The sequence below is a fragment of the Sylvia atricapilla genome, chromosome 20 (genome assembly GCF_009819655.1).
Source record: "Sylvia atricapilla isolate bSylAtr1 chromosome 20, bSylAtr1.pri, whole genome shotgun sequence".
NCBI classification, from domain to species: Eukaryota; Metazoa; Chordata; class Aves; order Passeriformes; family Sylviidae; genus Sylvia; species Sylvia atricapilla.
In genome coordinates this window covers 7,995,129-8,008,250 of record NC_089159.1, presented here as the reverse complement: position 1 = coordinate 8,008,250, position 13,122 = coordinate 7,995,129, and the positions used below count along the sequence as shown (strand labels likewise).

Below are 13,122 nucleotides of genomic sequence, written 5' to 3'. Positions count from 1 at the left end.
TTCCCAGCCTCCAACTTGCTTTTCAGCCTCCGGCAGCATGTGGCAAAACCAGCAATTCTCCTGGGACTAGGAGAGGGCTGGTGGCAAAGCAGCCAGAGGGAAGCGATTTCTTCAGTGCTGGAGGCTGCTGTGTAAATCCTGAGAGCCAGCAGGAAAGGCTGCAACCACAGAACTGGCAGCTTGGCTCAGCAACAGCTGTGCCCACTTATTCCAGTGGAAAACCACAGTGGCTCCTCCTCTAAATACAGCCACTTCCACCGCTCAGTGGAAGACAACAGCAGGGAGGGAATAAACTCCAAAGAGAAACAAAACAAGGGTTTATTACAGCTCTTACAAGGTCCAGATCAGTGCTCTGAGCGTGCTCCCAGCTTGCTGAGCTTCTGCAGGAGGGTGCTGCGCAGCTCCTCGTGCCCCACGTTGTCCGTGATGGACTCCAGGAAATGCCCCTCGTTGGCTCTGCGCAGCGCAGAACAGGGGGACACGTCAGCCTTGCTGGCCACCTCGTACTGTGACAGCACCTCCAGGGCCAGCACCAGCAGGGGCTCCCCACAGCCCTCGGCTGGCAGCATTGCAGCCACGTGCAGCAGGTGGCAGAACACCTGGATGCAGACGAAGGACACCTCCTGGGCGCAGGGCTGCGGCGAGGCTCCCGCCGCCGCCTTGACGGAGGCCAGCAGGTCGGTGAGGCTGCTGCAGTAGAGCTGCACCACGTGCAGCCAGGCCTCTGGGGGCAGCCAGGCGGAGCAGCTGGAGCTGCAGAGGAGCTGGAAGCCCCGCAGGAAGAGCACAGAGAGCTGGAGGTGGCAGGCGAAGGGGCGGAGGTTGAGCAGGGGCATGTGCTGCACGTACTCCAGCGTGTAGGGCACGTGCAGCACCTGCCTCTGCAGCAGCTGCTCCAGCACTGCTGCCAGCCTCTTCCACTCCCCGTGGCTGCACCAAGGCAGCACCTGGATGAGGGCCACCAGGAAGCCTTTGCTGAAGAGATTCACCTCTTCTGGGTTGTCCACGTTGAGGGTGAGCAGCTCCAGCATGGTGTCCCTGAGGGCTGGGGACACGCAGCAGCACTCCATCCACGCCAGCAGCCCGCTGCCCGGCCCGTAGGCTGGCCACGACTGCGATGTCCACTCGTCCTCAGGGAGCCTGCAGATCTCAAACAGAGTGGCCGGGACCTCGTTCTTGAAGTGGTCCCCATAAAGCTTCTTCAGACGGAGCCCCACGGTCCAGTCCAGTGATGCCACCTTCCTGTGGAGCCAGGCCAGGGACTGCACCCACAGCTCCGAGGACGGGACGGTCTCTGGGCCCACGAGCTCACACAGCCGGCAGAGGATGTCCAGAATCAGGTCTTTGGTCTCCAGGGAAGGGAAGAGCTGCTCCTTAGGCTGATGCCAGTACTTGGTGTAACCATCCAGAAGTTTGCAAAGGCTGAGGAGAAGTGGGAATGGGTGGCAGGATTTGATCCAGTGCTCTTCTGAACAGGACGGTATTCCCAAAACCTTACTGAGGATCTGCAAGCTCAGCTCAATCTCAGGAGAGTCTGACTTCAGATAGGGAAGGACAAAGGTTTTGGTCACTTCTGCAGGTGACACAAGCGGGGTGGCTGAGCCTGGCTGCATGAGAAAGGCCAGGAACTGAAGGAACTGCTCCTCTTCCCTCGCTGTGGAAAGCTTCCCCCACGCTGCCTCCTCCAGACACCTCACCACCAGGCTGCGTGGCCTGTCTGCATCCTCATGGCTCTCCAGGAAGTTCAGTGCTGGGAAGGAGCAGAGGATTTGGGCGAGGAACTGGTGTGCTCCGAGGTTAGCCACAGCAAGATGACAAACCTGCTTCACTGTGGCCTCGGGGGACAGCAGTGTCAGCCTGGCCATGGAAGTCACAGCCCTGCTCAGGCCTTCATCAGACACACTCTTGGTGATCTGGTTGAAAGTCACGTTCAGGTCCTCCTGGAACCCCTCCCTGACAACCTGGGACAGACCTGGCCCACCCCAGGATGCCAGGACACCTGAGATCACTTTGTTTTTGTCACTTAATGAAAGCTCAGTGTAACAATCCACAACGGCTTCCATCACTTGTACCTGCAGCTCTTGGGCCTCCTTGTCGTGGTGAGACACAGCAAAGTTCACCAGCGTCTCCAGCAGTTCCAAAACTAGCTCAGGGGTCTGGAACAGAGCTTTGTTTTTCACCAGGCACTCGACCCAGGCTTTTGAAAAAGCCCAGGTCTTTTCAGATGCAAAAACAGAGCACGTGTCCACATGGCGGTCCAGCCTTTGAGCAATGATTGCCATGGCAACTGAAGACACAAGGCTGGTGTCCAAATCCTTCAGGACAGCACTGGTGTCCCTGAGAAAGTCCTTGGTGAGCTGTGTCAGCTCCAGCCCCACCCGTGTCTCGCCCTCCCCCAGGTCTCCGGTCTCCAGGAGGAAATCCAGGTTCTTCCCAAGGGTGGTCAGAGTATCCAGGAGCCGGTAGCTCTCGAAGCAGAGCTCCTCAGATCCCCTCAGAGCGTGCTGCAGCTCCTCTCCCCAGTCCTGCAACAAGCTGAAGAGCAAGTCCAAGCCACCAAAGAGTTCCTCACGAGAGGGTTTGGTCCCAGACAGGAGGCTCACGCTTCTCTCTGCCTCCTTCACCTTCTCTCCCAGCGCACAGGGGTGGTACTGGCAGTCAGTGTCACTGCCCCAGAGGCTAACTATGGCACTGAGCTTGGCCAGGTGCTCTGTGATGGGCAGGGGGCTGTGTCCCGGCCCCAGCCCAGCAGCCAGGCACAGCAGCTCAGCCAGGTTGGCCAGGGCGTAGCACCTCAGGCGGGGCTGGGCAATGCTGCCTCGGATCTGCTTTAAGCCCTCCAGCAGCACCATCGGCAGCCCGGGGGCAGCTGGGGCGTTCCCAGGGTCACCCTTGAACCTCTTTGGGGGCTGCAGACCATCCTCCGGGGAGGACTCGGCCCCGTGCTGATGGATGAGGGCGCCGAACGCAGACACCGTCGCATCCTCCTCTCCCTCCCTGTGCTTCATCACCTCCCACCACACGTCCAAGAAGAACCTGATGTCCGACGGGGACGTCTCGCTGGAGATGTACTCCACCAAGCTCTCCAGCTGTCCCCGGCACACATCTGGAGGCAGCGCCAGCAGCAGCTGCACGAAGAGCCGGGGCGCGCCCAGCGCCTTCACCAGCTCGAAGAGCGCCGTGTGGTTGACATCAGGGATCATCGCGCCCACGGAGAAGAACCCGTCATCCTTCCAGCCCCACTCCGGCGCCGCGGCGGGGGGAGCCGGCAGCAGGATCTTGGCCCACACGATGGCCACGGCCTCCTTCTTCCAGAGGCCCAGCGGCGAGGGGCAGCGCTCGCCGATCTCGCGCAGCGCGTCGGTGATGGGCAGCCCGGCGCGGGGCCAGTCGGCTTTGCGCAGCTCCCGCAGCGGCCGCGGCTGCAGCAGGCGGGCGGCCAGCAGGAAGCCGCCGTGCAGGATCGCCGTCTCCTCGCCCACGGCCCACGGCCCCCCGGGACATCCCGGTGCCATGGCGGCCCCGCGCTCCGCCGGCTCCATGGCGGCGCCGCGCTCTGACGTCACGCCGGCAGCGCGCTGACGTCACGCCGCAAGCCGCGCGGGCTCCTCCCCCGCTGTCCGCAGCGCCCCCTGGCGGCCTGGAGGTGCGCTGAATTAATTAATTAATTAATTAATTAATTAAATTGCCGTGCTCCGATACCAACATCGTTTAATTTGACGAATACGATTCAAAACCGTCATTAAAACGGAATTTAAAGCTCGGATAAGATCACAGCGAGGATTTTTTTCCTCTTTCAGTTCACTGCCTGATCTCCGTGAAACTCATTTCATTTTCATGATGAAAACCTGATTTAAGGTATTTTATTTAAGGTTTTCATCAAGAAAATGACAATTCAGGCAGCATACCTAACACAAACAATGCCAGGAATGACTGCCTGTATTCCCAGCTTTTATTCCACCAGCAAAAGCAGAGTGACTTCATTCCAACAGAATAAACCCTGAACTGGTATTTCCAAAAGCAGTTCCTCACCAAAAGCTAATCACAAAACTTATTTCAAGCTGCCTCCTGGCACTTCAGCAGACAGTGCAGCTCCAAACCCCAAAACACAGCCTGGAACGTGGAAATCTCCTGGAGAATCCCAGTGAGAAACACACCACAGGCTTCTCATCCTTCTTTGGAATGAAAACAAGGACTGGAGTATTCACACGGTCTGACAAGATCATTTCTTTGTTCCCAATAAAGGGATGGACTCCCTGCTCCAGCTCCCCACTGGAGAGGGGGAGTAGCCACAGCTACATCAAAATCCCCTCTCTGGCCTGCAAATAAAGGACAGCTAAAGCAAATTAAGCAGAAAATGAATTAATCAGAAAATGACGTAGCTATTCAACTTTCTTTCAAGTATAACGACACAGAAATGTGAGGTTTTCCTGTCTGATGATCCCTGTTTTTGAAGCCAAGGGCACAGCTGCTCCTTTGCTGCACAGCCTCATTTTTTGGAAGGAGGAGACGTGATCTGCTGGAAGGGAGAGAGCAGCAGGCCAGAGACATCAGCTTAAATCAACCCCAAAAAAGACCACAGGACATCCCAGAATCCTCTGATTGGGAAGGGAGCACTTTAACCAGGGTTGGCATCTTCTTGGAAGAACTCCAAGGCACAGAGGAGCAGCCCAGTCCATTCCTCCAGCTAAGCTGAAACCTTCTTCATGTTGTGGTCAGCAAACCACTTGTCACTCTTGTCTGCAGCCATGGCCTGCACAAAGACAAGTGTGGACATGGTCAGAACAGGAGGAAAGATCTCTGCAGGGATAAATTATTTTTAGCCACTAGAGTAGGGAGAACTGACACTGAAAAAACCAATGTTCTCTGCCACAGCAAATAATGTGACCATGCCCCAAGAGTGAGGCTGGAAAACTCCACCCAGGGCACTAAGTGAGCTTTAAAAATGGATTTATTTTCCTTACCAAGCCTGGGAAACTTGCATCTACAAAAAACTCATCATGGAATGAAAACTGGATTTTACAATTATCTCTAATCAGGAAGAAAATGAATGTGCAGCCACTTACATCATCCAGCAGCTTGTCACCATCAGGGTCCACCTTGGACAGCTCTCTGAAGGCTTCATCTCCCACAAAACAGATTTCATGGCCATCCTAAAGGGAGCAGCTCAGTTATAACCAGTGGCAAGGAGACATTTAAAGGCAGTTTAAGCACTGTGTCCAGTTTTACTCACAGGATCAGCCAGAATAACCACTTGCACCGTGGCTTTGCCAGGCGTGTCCAAACTGACCAGAGGCGTCAGAATTTTCTGATTCTCCTTTTTCATCAGGGCTTCAATGTTTGGCAGCTGAAAACAGAAAAAAAAATTCTGTTAGCACTAAAAGCTGCCTTCCCCAGCTGTGGGGTAGGGAAAGGGGTAAGAGAAGAGGGGCTGTCACCTCTTCCTTGGGACAGGAGAAGGCGATCCGTCCAAATGCTGTCCCGTGATCCACTGCCCCTCCAACAGCCTTCAGCTCCAGCTTGCACTGGAACAGGGAAAAACCCAGCCTGGCTTGCAAGGACACTGATCTCCAGGCTGCAGCTTTTTCTCAGGATGTGAGTGATTCCAAAATCCCCCATCCACACGTTTCCCAGCAAGCCGCAATCACCAGAACAAACCACAGGTTTGCTTTTTTTTAAAAAAAGCACAGCTGAGTGTATACAGCTTCAGTTAAAACATTCAAAATTGAGGGCACAGTTGCTTCAATTAAGAACTTTTTTCTTTTTCAGATTCTGTTCTCAGGAAATGAGAAGCTTTTATGGTGATTTTTTTCCAAGGACTGACCTGATTATCAGCATAGCCCAGCAAAGCCCTTTGTTTCTCCTCATCCTTCTCATATATTTTCATCCCAAGCAAACCAGACCAGTAGCTCACAGACTTGTGCAGGTCTGAGACACCCAGGGTTACCTTCCACACGGGATCTGGAGGATTGCAATAATTCCAAATTAGCTACAAATGTATTATAAGTTTAAACACACAGTTTTGCATTCTTGAGAAGTAACAGAGAAATGATAAAAAAGTGTTTTGCTTTATAAAATGCCATCAAAATAAACACACCCTGACACCCCAGCAGTAAATCTCTGCTGAACACCAGTAAGGGTAAATACTTCACCTTGCTTGAGCTGCTCCTTGTCTTCCAGGTAGAACTTGTATCCTCCTGGGGCTTCAGTTTCAAAGACACCAGAGGTGACTTCTTTGAGGGGCCACCCCATTTTCTTGGCATTGCTCACAGCCTGGCTGGACACCAGAGTGATGCCCTGGAGAGGGACACAACAAAATCCATGGGGTGGATGCAGAGACATCACCTGTTTTCACACAGGAAACACCAGATCTCCATCTGCTGCCAGCCACTAAACCTCAAAACAATGATTAATAACAAATATAAGGGTGTTTTCCTGCAGCAGGTCCTTCCTAGCTCAGCATTCCATGCTGGATCTGGCAGCAAATACCAACTGTCCTACACACAGAGCCCCAGAAATGTTTCCTGGACATTAAGTGAGCACAAATCTGCTCTGATTTCTGCTCTTTCCAACTTGGGGACAACCCCAAAAACAACACTGAGGTGTTCAAGGGAACAAACAGCACAAAAAAAAAAGCAGCTGGTACAACCCATGTGACAAACCAGCTTCTAATTATTAAAGTAAATCAGCTTATCACGAGAAGGTTTGGCTGCTGGGAGTGGAACTCACCAGGAAGTCGTTGCCCAGGCGATATTCCCCAATGCCATAATTGTAAGTCAGCTCTGCCACAAAGTGGTTGTCCTCTGGTCCATAGCCCACCATGGTCTTGCTCCATTTTCCATCATAAGGGCTGGAATATCCACGTTATCCATATTGTAATGTCATTACTATTAAAAGTAACCACCAGGAACTGCAAGTGTTTCAAGGAGGAATTGCACTTCTAGAGGGAAATCATGGCAGATTTGACCCCGGGCTGTCATTCATGGCCTTATGATAAAAGCAATTCTACCTCATTAAGAGCTCGTGCTTTAAGAGCACAGGCTGCTCATTAGCTGCAATTACACAATCACTTCCTTATTGCAAAGCAGGAAAGGGCACCAAACTGTAAAGTTCCTTCCTTTTCAGAAATAAATGTGTTCCCATTTCTCCTTTCTTTCATCCCTTTTTCTTTACAAAAGCCTTTGGGGATACCAGGAGGAGTTTTTAACTCAAGAACCTTGATACTTGTACAAACAATCAGTGAAACTGAAGGTAGACCCTGGTAAACTCAGAAATAATTCGATACAGTTAAGTGTCAATCTATAGGTACGGTATTTATGTTCAATGTGGTATTTATGTTTAACATAAGCACCACACCTACACAGAATGGGGGGCTGTAGGTTCCAAGGCAAACAAATTAATAAAGAAACAACACAACCCTCCCTTTACTGCCAACTATCAGCGGGCACCGGGCGCTCCCGGCAGGCGGGGCACTCACTCACCCGTTGCAGGTGGCTTTGCAGCCCTCCTCAAACTCCTCGTGCCGCAGCACCTGGAGAACCACACACGGCAAGATCACCTCGGGCCGAACCCGGAACGCCTTCCCCAGGCGCGGGGCTGCAGGCGGGGACGGGGCCAGCTCCCATCGTGAGCTCCATCCCCATTCCTCATTCCTCATCCCCATCCCCATTCCCCAATCCCCATTCCCCATTCCCCATCCCCATTCCCCAATCCCCATTCCCCATTCCCCAATCTCCAATCCCCATTCCCCAATCCCCATTCCCCAATCCCCATTCCCCAATCCCCATTCCCCAATCCCCGTTCCCAATCCCCATTCCCAATCCCCATTCCCCATACCCCATTCCCCAATCCCCAATCCCCAATCCCCGTTCCCAATCCCCATTCCCCAATCCCCATTCCCCAATCCCCAATCCCCAATCCCCGTTCCCAATCCCCAATCCCCAATGCCCGTTCCCAATCCCCATTCCCCAATCCCCATTCCCCAATCCCCATTCCCCAATCCCCATTCCCCAATCCCCATTCCCCAATCCCCAATCCCCGTTCCCCAATCCCCGTTCCCCGTTCCCCATTCCCCAATCCCCAATCCCCAATGCCCGTTCCCAATCCCCATTTCCCAATCCCATTCCCCAATCCCCGTTCCCCAATCCCATTCCCCATTCCCCATCCCCCGGGCCGCGCTCGGGGCGCTCGGAGGCCGCACACCCGCCCGTTCCCGGCCCCTGTCATGCCGCCCGCAGGTCCCCTCATGCCCTCACCCTCATGCCCAGCAGCTCCCGGTAGAACCGCGCGGTGCGGGCCCGGTCGCCCACTTTGAAGACGAAGTGCAGCGCCCTGCGGGCGGCCATGGCGGCGGCGGTGACGTCAGGCGGCGCGGCGGTGACGTCACGGGGCGGGGCGATGGCGGCGCTGGGCCCGGTGCGGCGGGCGCTGCTGAGGGCCCGCGGGGCGCGGGGAGATGCGGGCGGGCGGCGCGGGGTGCGGGCGCTGCGGCGGAGCCCCGTGCGGGTGCTGCAGCCGGAGAGGCCCCGGCAGAGCCCTCAGAGCCCCGCGGGGCGCCCGCAGCCGCCTCCGCCGGCCGCCGTGGAGCGCGGAGCGGCCGCGCCGGGGCTGTGCTACGAGAAAGCGGCGGCCGGGGACCGCAGGCTGGGGTGAGCGCGGGGAGCGCGGCACGGCCGTGCTGCCCCTCAGAAGCCTCGCTGGGACGGGAGGGAAATTCCGGCCCTTGGGAGGAAGGGGGGAGAGTGACACGCATTGCCGGGCTGAAGGTACCGGGAGGGCGTCATGGAACGGGGAATGGTTGGGGTGGAAGGGAGCTTAAAGCCCAGCCCGTTCCGCCCCTTACCGTGGGTAGGGACACCTTCCTCAAGACCAGGCTGCTCCAAGCATCGTCCAGCCTGGCCTTGGACACTTCCAGGGATGGAGCTGCTCTGGGTACCCTGTGTTAGAGCCTCACCACCCTCACAGGGAAGAACTCCTTCCCAGTATCCTATCTAATCCTGCCCTCTGGCAGTTAAAGCCATTCCCCATTGTCCTGGCGCTTTAGGCCCTTGTCGAAGTCCTTCACTAACTCTCTTTCAGGTACTGAAAGGTGCTCTAAGGTCACCCAGAGCCAGCTCTGCCCAGCCTTTCCTCCTAGGACAGGTGCTCCATCCCTCAGTTCATCTTTGTGAGCTCCCAGAGGAGCTCTCGGGGGCTGGTGAAGGTCAGACTGAAGGTGTTGTGAGCATCACAGCCACATTCTCTGAATAATTTCTCCACAGAAAAGTGGTGACTCTCGCCAAGTCGAAGAAGTTTCGGGATAATCACGGGAAGGTTCTGCTGGAGGGGCACAGGCTGATCAAGGATGCACTGGAGGCAGGAGCTGTGCCACAGACACTCTTCTTCAGCACCGTGGGGCACCTGAAGCTGCTGCCCGAGGCAGAGATAAAACGGGCCAGCTTGGTTAAGGTGAAGTTTGAAGACATTAAGACTTGGTCTGACCTCATAACTCCTCAGGGGCTTCTAGGTAAGTTGCCTCTGAAACAGTTGCAACACTGCCCAAAGGGAAACTTTTCTTATTTAGGGTAATGACTCTCTTAATGATCTTTCCTTAGACATAGCACTGCTGGAAAGTAAGTTTCCCTTGCCAAGTGACAAATTCTGCCCAAACTTCCTTTAGGTGGTGCTTTTCCTAACATTTCCTCCAGCACATCTTTAGAAAGACTTGGGCCAACTCTCTGAGAGCAGTCCTCTCCTTGAGGTGGCTCAGTCATAAACCTGTCACTCCTCATTTCCTCAGGCATCTTTTCCAAGCCTGACCCTGCCAAGATGTCCTACCCTGCAGCTCAGCTCGCCAGCTCCCTGCCACTGCTCCTCATCTGTGACAACATCCGAGATCCAGGAAACCTGGGCACTATTCTGAGATCTGCAGCAGGAGCAGGCTGTGTGAAAGTGCTGCTCACCAAGGGTAAGAGAAGAGTTTGAGTAGCCTGTGGGTAAGGCAGGGAACAAGGTGCTTGAAGATGCTCCCCAGAGTTTGTAAGGAGTGGCAGGCCTGGTTCTCTCTGGCTGCTGAATGCCACCTTTGTGGGAATCCCTGCACTGTCACAGTTTCTCTCCGTTCCTTCCCAGGCTGTGTGGACCCGTGGGAGCCCAAGGTGCTCCGTGCAGGCATGGGGGCTCATTTCCGTGTGCCCATCATCTCCAGCCTGGACTGGGAATCTGTTCCCACCCACCTCCCTGCCGGCACCCAGGTCTGCGTGGCCGACAACAACGACCCCGACACATCCCCGCCCAGAGGGGCTGGCTCTGCTCCTGCCAGCCCCAAAGCTCCCCTGAAATCCAGCCCCAAGGCTGCTCCTGAGCACGAGGATGAGGAGGGAGCAGCGGGAATCCCAGAGCTGGCTGCACAGCATTACTATGAGCACTGGGCACGGGCTCCAGCGGCCGTGGTGATCGGAGGGGAGACGCACGGGCTGAGCGCGGGCGCGCTTCGGCTGGCAGCCAGCACCGGGGGGAAGAGACTGCTCATTCCCGTGGTGCCAGGTGTGGACAGCCTGAACTCGGCCATTGCTGCTGGCATCGTGCTCTTCGAGGGCAAGAGGCAGCTGCTGGGGAGGCACAAGCAGGAGGATGACAGGCAGGAGCTGCCTGTGCCAGGCTGAACTGCTGTGGTTTGGGGTGCTGAAGGAGCGTTTCTTGCCTTTGGTTCCCTTGAGAGTCAATAAAAGAGCAGCTCGGGCTGTTTGGTTTGTAGTAAACGAGTATTTAAGGCTGGAGAGTGCTGGGATGGGTGTGTGGCTCCCAGTGGATGTGGTGGCCACACGGTGATGCTAGAGAGAAGGGAAGGCTGATCACAGCGAGAAGGGAAAGGCCTGGCCTCACCTCAGCCGGTTCCCCCTGCTCCAGCCCTTTCATCCAGCGGATCATGGAGACCTCAGATCCCTCATCTGTGCTGGCCCAGCCGGGCTGGCTGCTGGCTGCGGTTTTGGGTCAGAAAGGCCAGACTGCTGGCACCTGAATGGGTCCTGCCTGTGCTCACCCAAACCTTATCCTCCAACAATCACTCCAACCCCACCATGGGCCAGCCTGGCTGGCGGCTGTGGTGTGGGGTGTCCAAGCTCCAGCACTCCTGACCACACCTCTGGGCTGCTCCTGGAACGGCTCCCCACTCAGTTCATCACTGCTGAACACGGAACCTCTGAAACATGCAGAACACAGGCTGGGTTCATACAGGCTGAGCTGGAGGCCATCCCCAGCTCCTGGCAGGGTGGGAAGCTGCAGCAGGATAAAAGGGGAGGCCATAATCCTGCCATGGCTGACTAATGAGCTGAAAGGGAAAAGCAGTGGCTTGCACAACACGTGCTATTCAGGCTGGGAACGCCCCAGTGGCTGCCAAAGGGCTCCCTCTCTCCTGGGGAGCTCTGACCCACCCCAGCTAAGCAGGAACAGGCAGGGGCTGTGTGAGCCCATGGGGGAACACACAACCCCAGGAGCCACCTATCCATGGTGTCAGGCTGTGGGCTCCTTTTCCCCCACACAGGCTCTCCCTTCCTGACAGGACACAGCAATCGGGGAGGAGGTCATTGTAACAGTTTTATTACAAAGTTCCAATCACCATGTACAGTTTTTACAATGTCACTTTTCAAGGGCTTGGCTGTGCTGCTTGGGTTAGGGAGGGAGGGTTTTTTTTTTCTTAGGGTTTGGGGGGGATTTTTTTTTTTTTGGTTATTTTTTTTAAAGAACAGCACCATTAACGTTGAGTTTGGGACACACCTACAAAAAACAGCTCAATCAACTAACACAGAGGGGAGAGGACAATTCATACCAGAAAGAGAGAGACGAGAGGGAACAGGGAGAGCACAAGGAAGAGAGGAGAGGTGAGGGCAGCCCGGTGGTGATCCTCCTCCTGGCTCAGAGTGGGAGGGACAGAGGGAATACCCACCCATGGCAGGGGGATGGACCCTGACACGCACAGCCAGCGCTGCCTAAGGCTGTCGGTGCTTGGAGTGGGGGGTGGGAAACCCACAAGGGAAGGTCTCACCCCCAGGAGGAAGAGCTTGGCTGTGCCGTGGTCTTTTGGAGGTCGTCAGCAGTTAAGACTTTGTCTTGGCCTTGTCAGAGCACTTGTGTGGGAGACAAAGGACTGGCCAGGGGCGATGGGGACAGTTTCCTTATTGCTTCCTGGAAGTCATTTAGTCAGCAGCGGTGGTGAGAAGGGAAAGAGGGGGGAGGAGGAGAAAGAAAAGAGCCCCAAGAGCCCCACCCACTGCCTGATGCATATGTTGGGAAGAACACCATGCAAAAAGATTTGCCTGCTAGCTAGTGCCATGTATAAAATAACAATACGGTAACAGTTCTGGCCTGGTTATTAAAGAATATATCACCATGAAGCACAAGCGAAGTCTCCAAACGCCAACAACTCCCTGCTGAAAGTGCATCTCGAGGAGTTTGCTTAGGAGAAGGATTCACTGCGTAAAACAAGGCACCACAAGAAGGTTGGATACTGGGTCGGGCGTGAGGACACGCTGGAGAATCCACAAGCGGCGGAAGAGAGACCTAGTTTTAAATAACGTCTGTTGGCGCAGGGCCCCTTAGATGGGCTCGGGTTTTAGCTTGTCTGCTAGAAAGTCGCTGACAAAGGCTTCCACGATTTCGGGCGTGATCTCCTCCACATCCATCACGTACTTGGCCCGGGCAGACATGTCCAGGATGGTGAGCAGGGGGGCAGCCTCAGGCAGGTTGGTGTAATCCCGCAGGGAGTCGGTCATGTCGTCCTGGAGGCCAAAAGGAGAAAAACAGGGGAGTCATCGGCAGAGTCAGGACACCAGGAGAAGTTTGCTGCTGCCACAGTCCAGGCCACAGCGTATCCCAAGAGGCTGGGCCTTGCACCAGAACTGCAGTACCACGAGCACAGCAGGCAACATCCATCTTGGTGCCTGCTCTCCTCGTGGTTTGTGTCAGAACCAAACGGGGTTGGTTTATCCCAGGCTGGAATGGGACATACACTTCTCATACCCAGAGGCACTGCTTCCAGACTGACCTGCTGCCCCGGCCAGCCCAGAGCCTCTGGGACATCCACAGCTCAAGGAATTGGGGGCAAGTGCTGAATGTGGGGACTGCCAGCACAGCCAGGCCTCGCTG

General features: G+C 55.4%; 4 protein-coding genes across 4 annotated transcripts in view; 1 reads left to right on the top strand and 3 right to left on the bottom strand.

The window, feature by feature from the left end:
- Positions 1 to 294: 294 nt before the first annotated feature.
- Positions 295 to 3,561, bottom strand: GEMIN4 (gem nuclear organelle associated protein 4). Its single transcript, XM_066333483.1, has one exon. The coding sequence runs from the start codon at positions 3,540 to 3,542 to the stop codon at positions 345 to 347; it is 3,198 nt and encodes a 1,065-aa protein (XP_066189580.1). The 5' UTR covers positions 3,543 to 3,561; the 3' UTR covers positions 295 to 344.
- A 286-nt stretch (positions 3,562 to 3,847) lies between these two features.
- GLOD4 (glyoxalase domain containing 4) lies at positions 3,848 to 8,371 on the bottom strand. The gene is made up of 9 exons (XM_066333480.1): positions 8,256 to 8,371; positions 7,482 to 7,531; positions 6,730 to 6,850; positions 6,153 to 6,297; positions 5,825 to 5,961; positions 5,439 to 5,525; positions 5,234 to 5,347; positions 5,067 to 5,153; positions 3,848 to 4,753 (listed from the first exon to the last, which is right to left on the bottom strand). Exons 1-9 carry the CDS (start codon positions 8,343 to 8,345, stop codon positions 4,688 to 4,690), a joined length of 897 nt encoding a protein of 298 aa, XP_066189577.1. The 5' UTR covers positions 8,346 to 8,371; the 3' UTR covers positions 3,848 to 4,687.
- A 26-nt stretch (positions 8,372 to 8,397) lies between these two features.
- MRM3 (mitochondrial rRNA methyltransferase 3) lies at positions 8,398 to 10,739 on the top strand. The gene is made up of 4 exons (XM_066333479.1): positions 8,398 to 8,648; positions 9,261 to 9,505; positions 9,779 to 9,946; positions 10,111 to 10,739. Exons 1-4 carry the CDS (start codon positions 8,398 to 8,400, stop codon positions 10,641 to 10,643), a joined length of 1,197 nt encoding a protein of 398 aa, XP_066189576.1. The 3' UTR covers positions 10,644 to 10,739.
- An 817-nt stretch (positions 10,740 to 11,556) lies between these two features.
- Positions 11,557 to 13,122, bottom strand: part of NXN (nucleoredoxin) — a 46,690-nt gene continuing 45,124 nt past the window's right edge. The window contains exon 8 of the mRNA XM_066333477.1: positions 11,557 to 12,755. Within this exon, the coding sequence (XP_066189574.1) occupies positions 12,573 to 12,755 (183 nt within the window). The 3' untranslated portion in view covers positions 11,557 to 12,572. The remainder of the gene's footprint in view (positions 12,756 to 13,122) is intronic.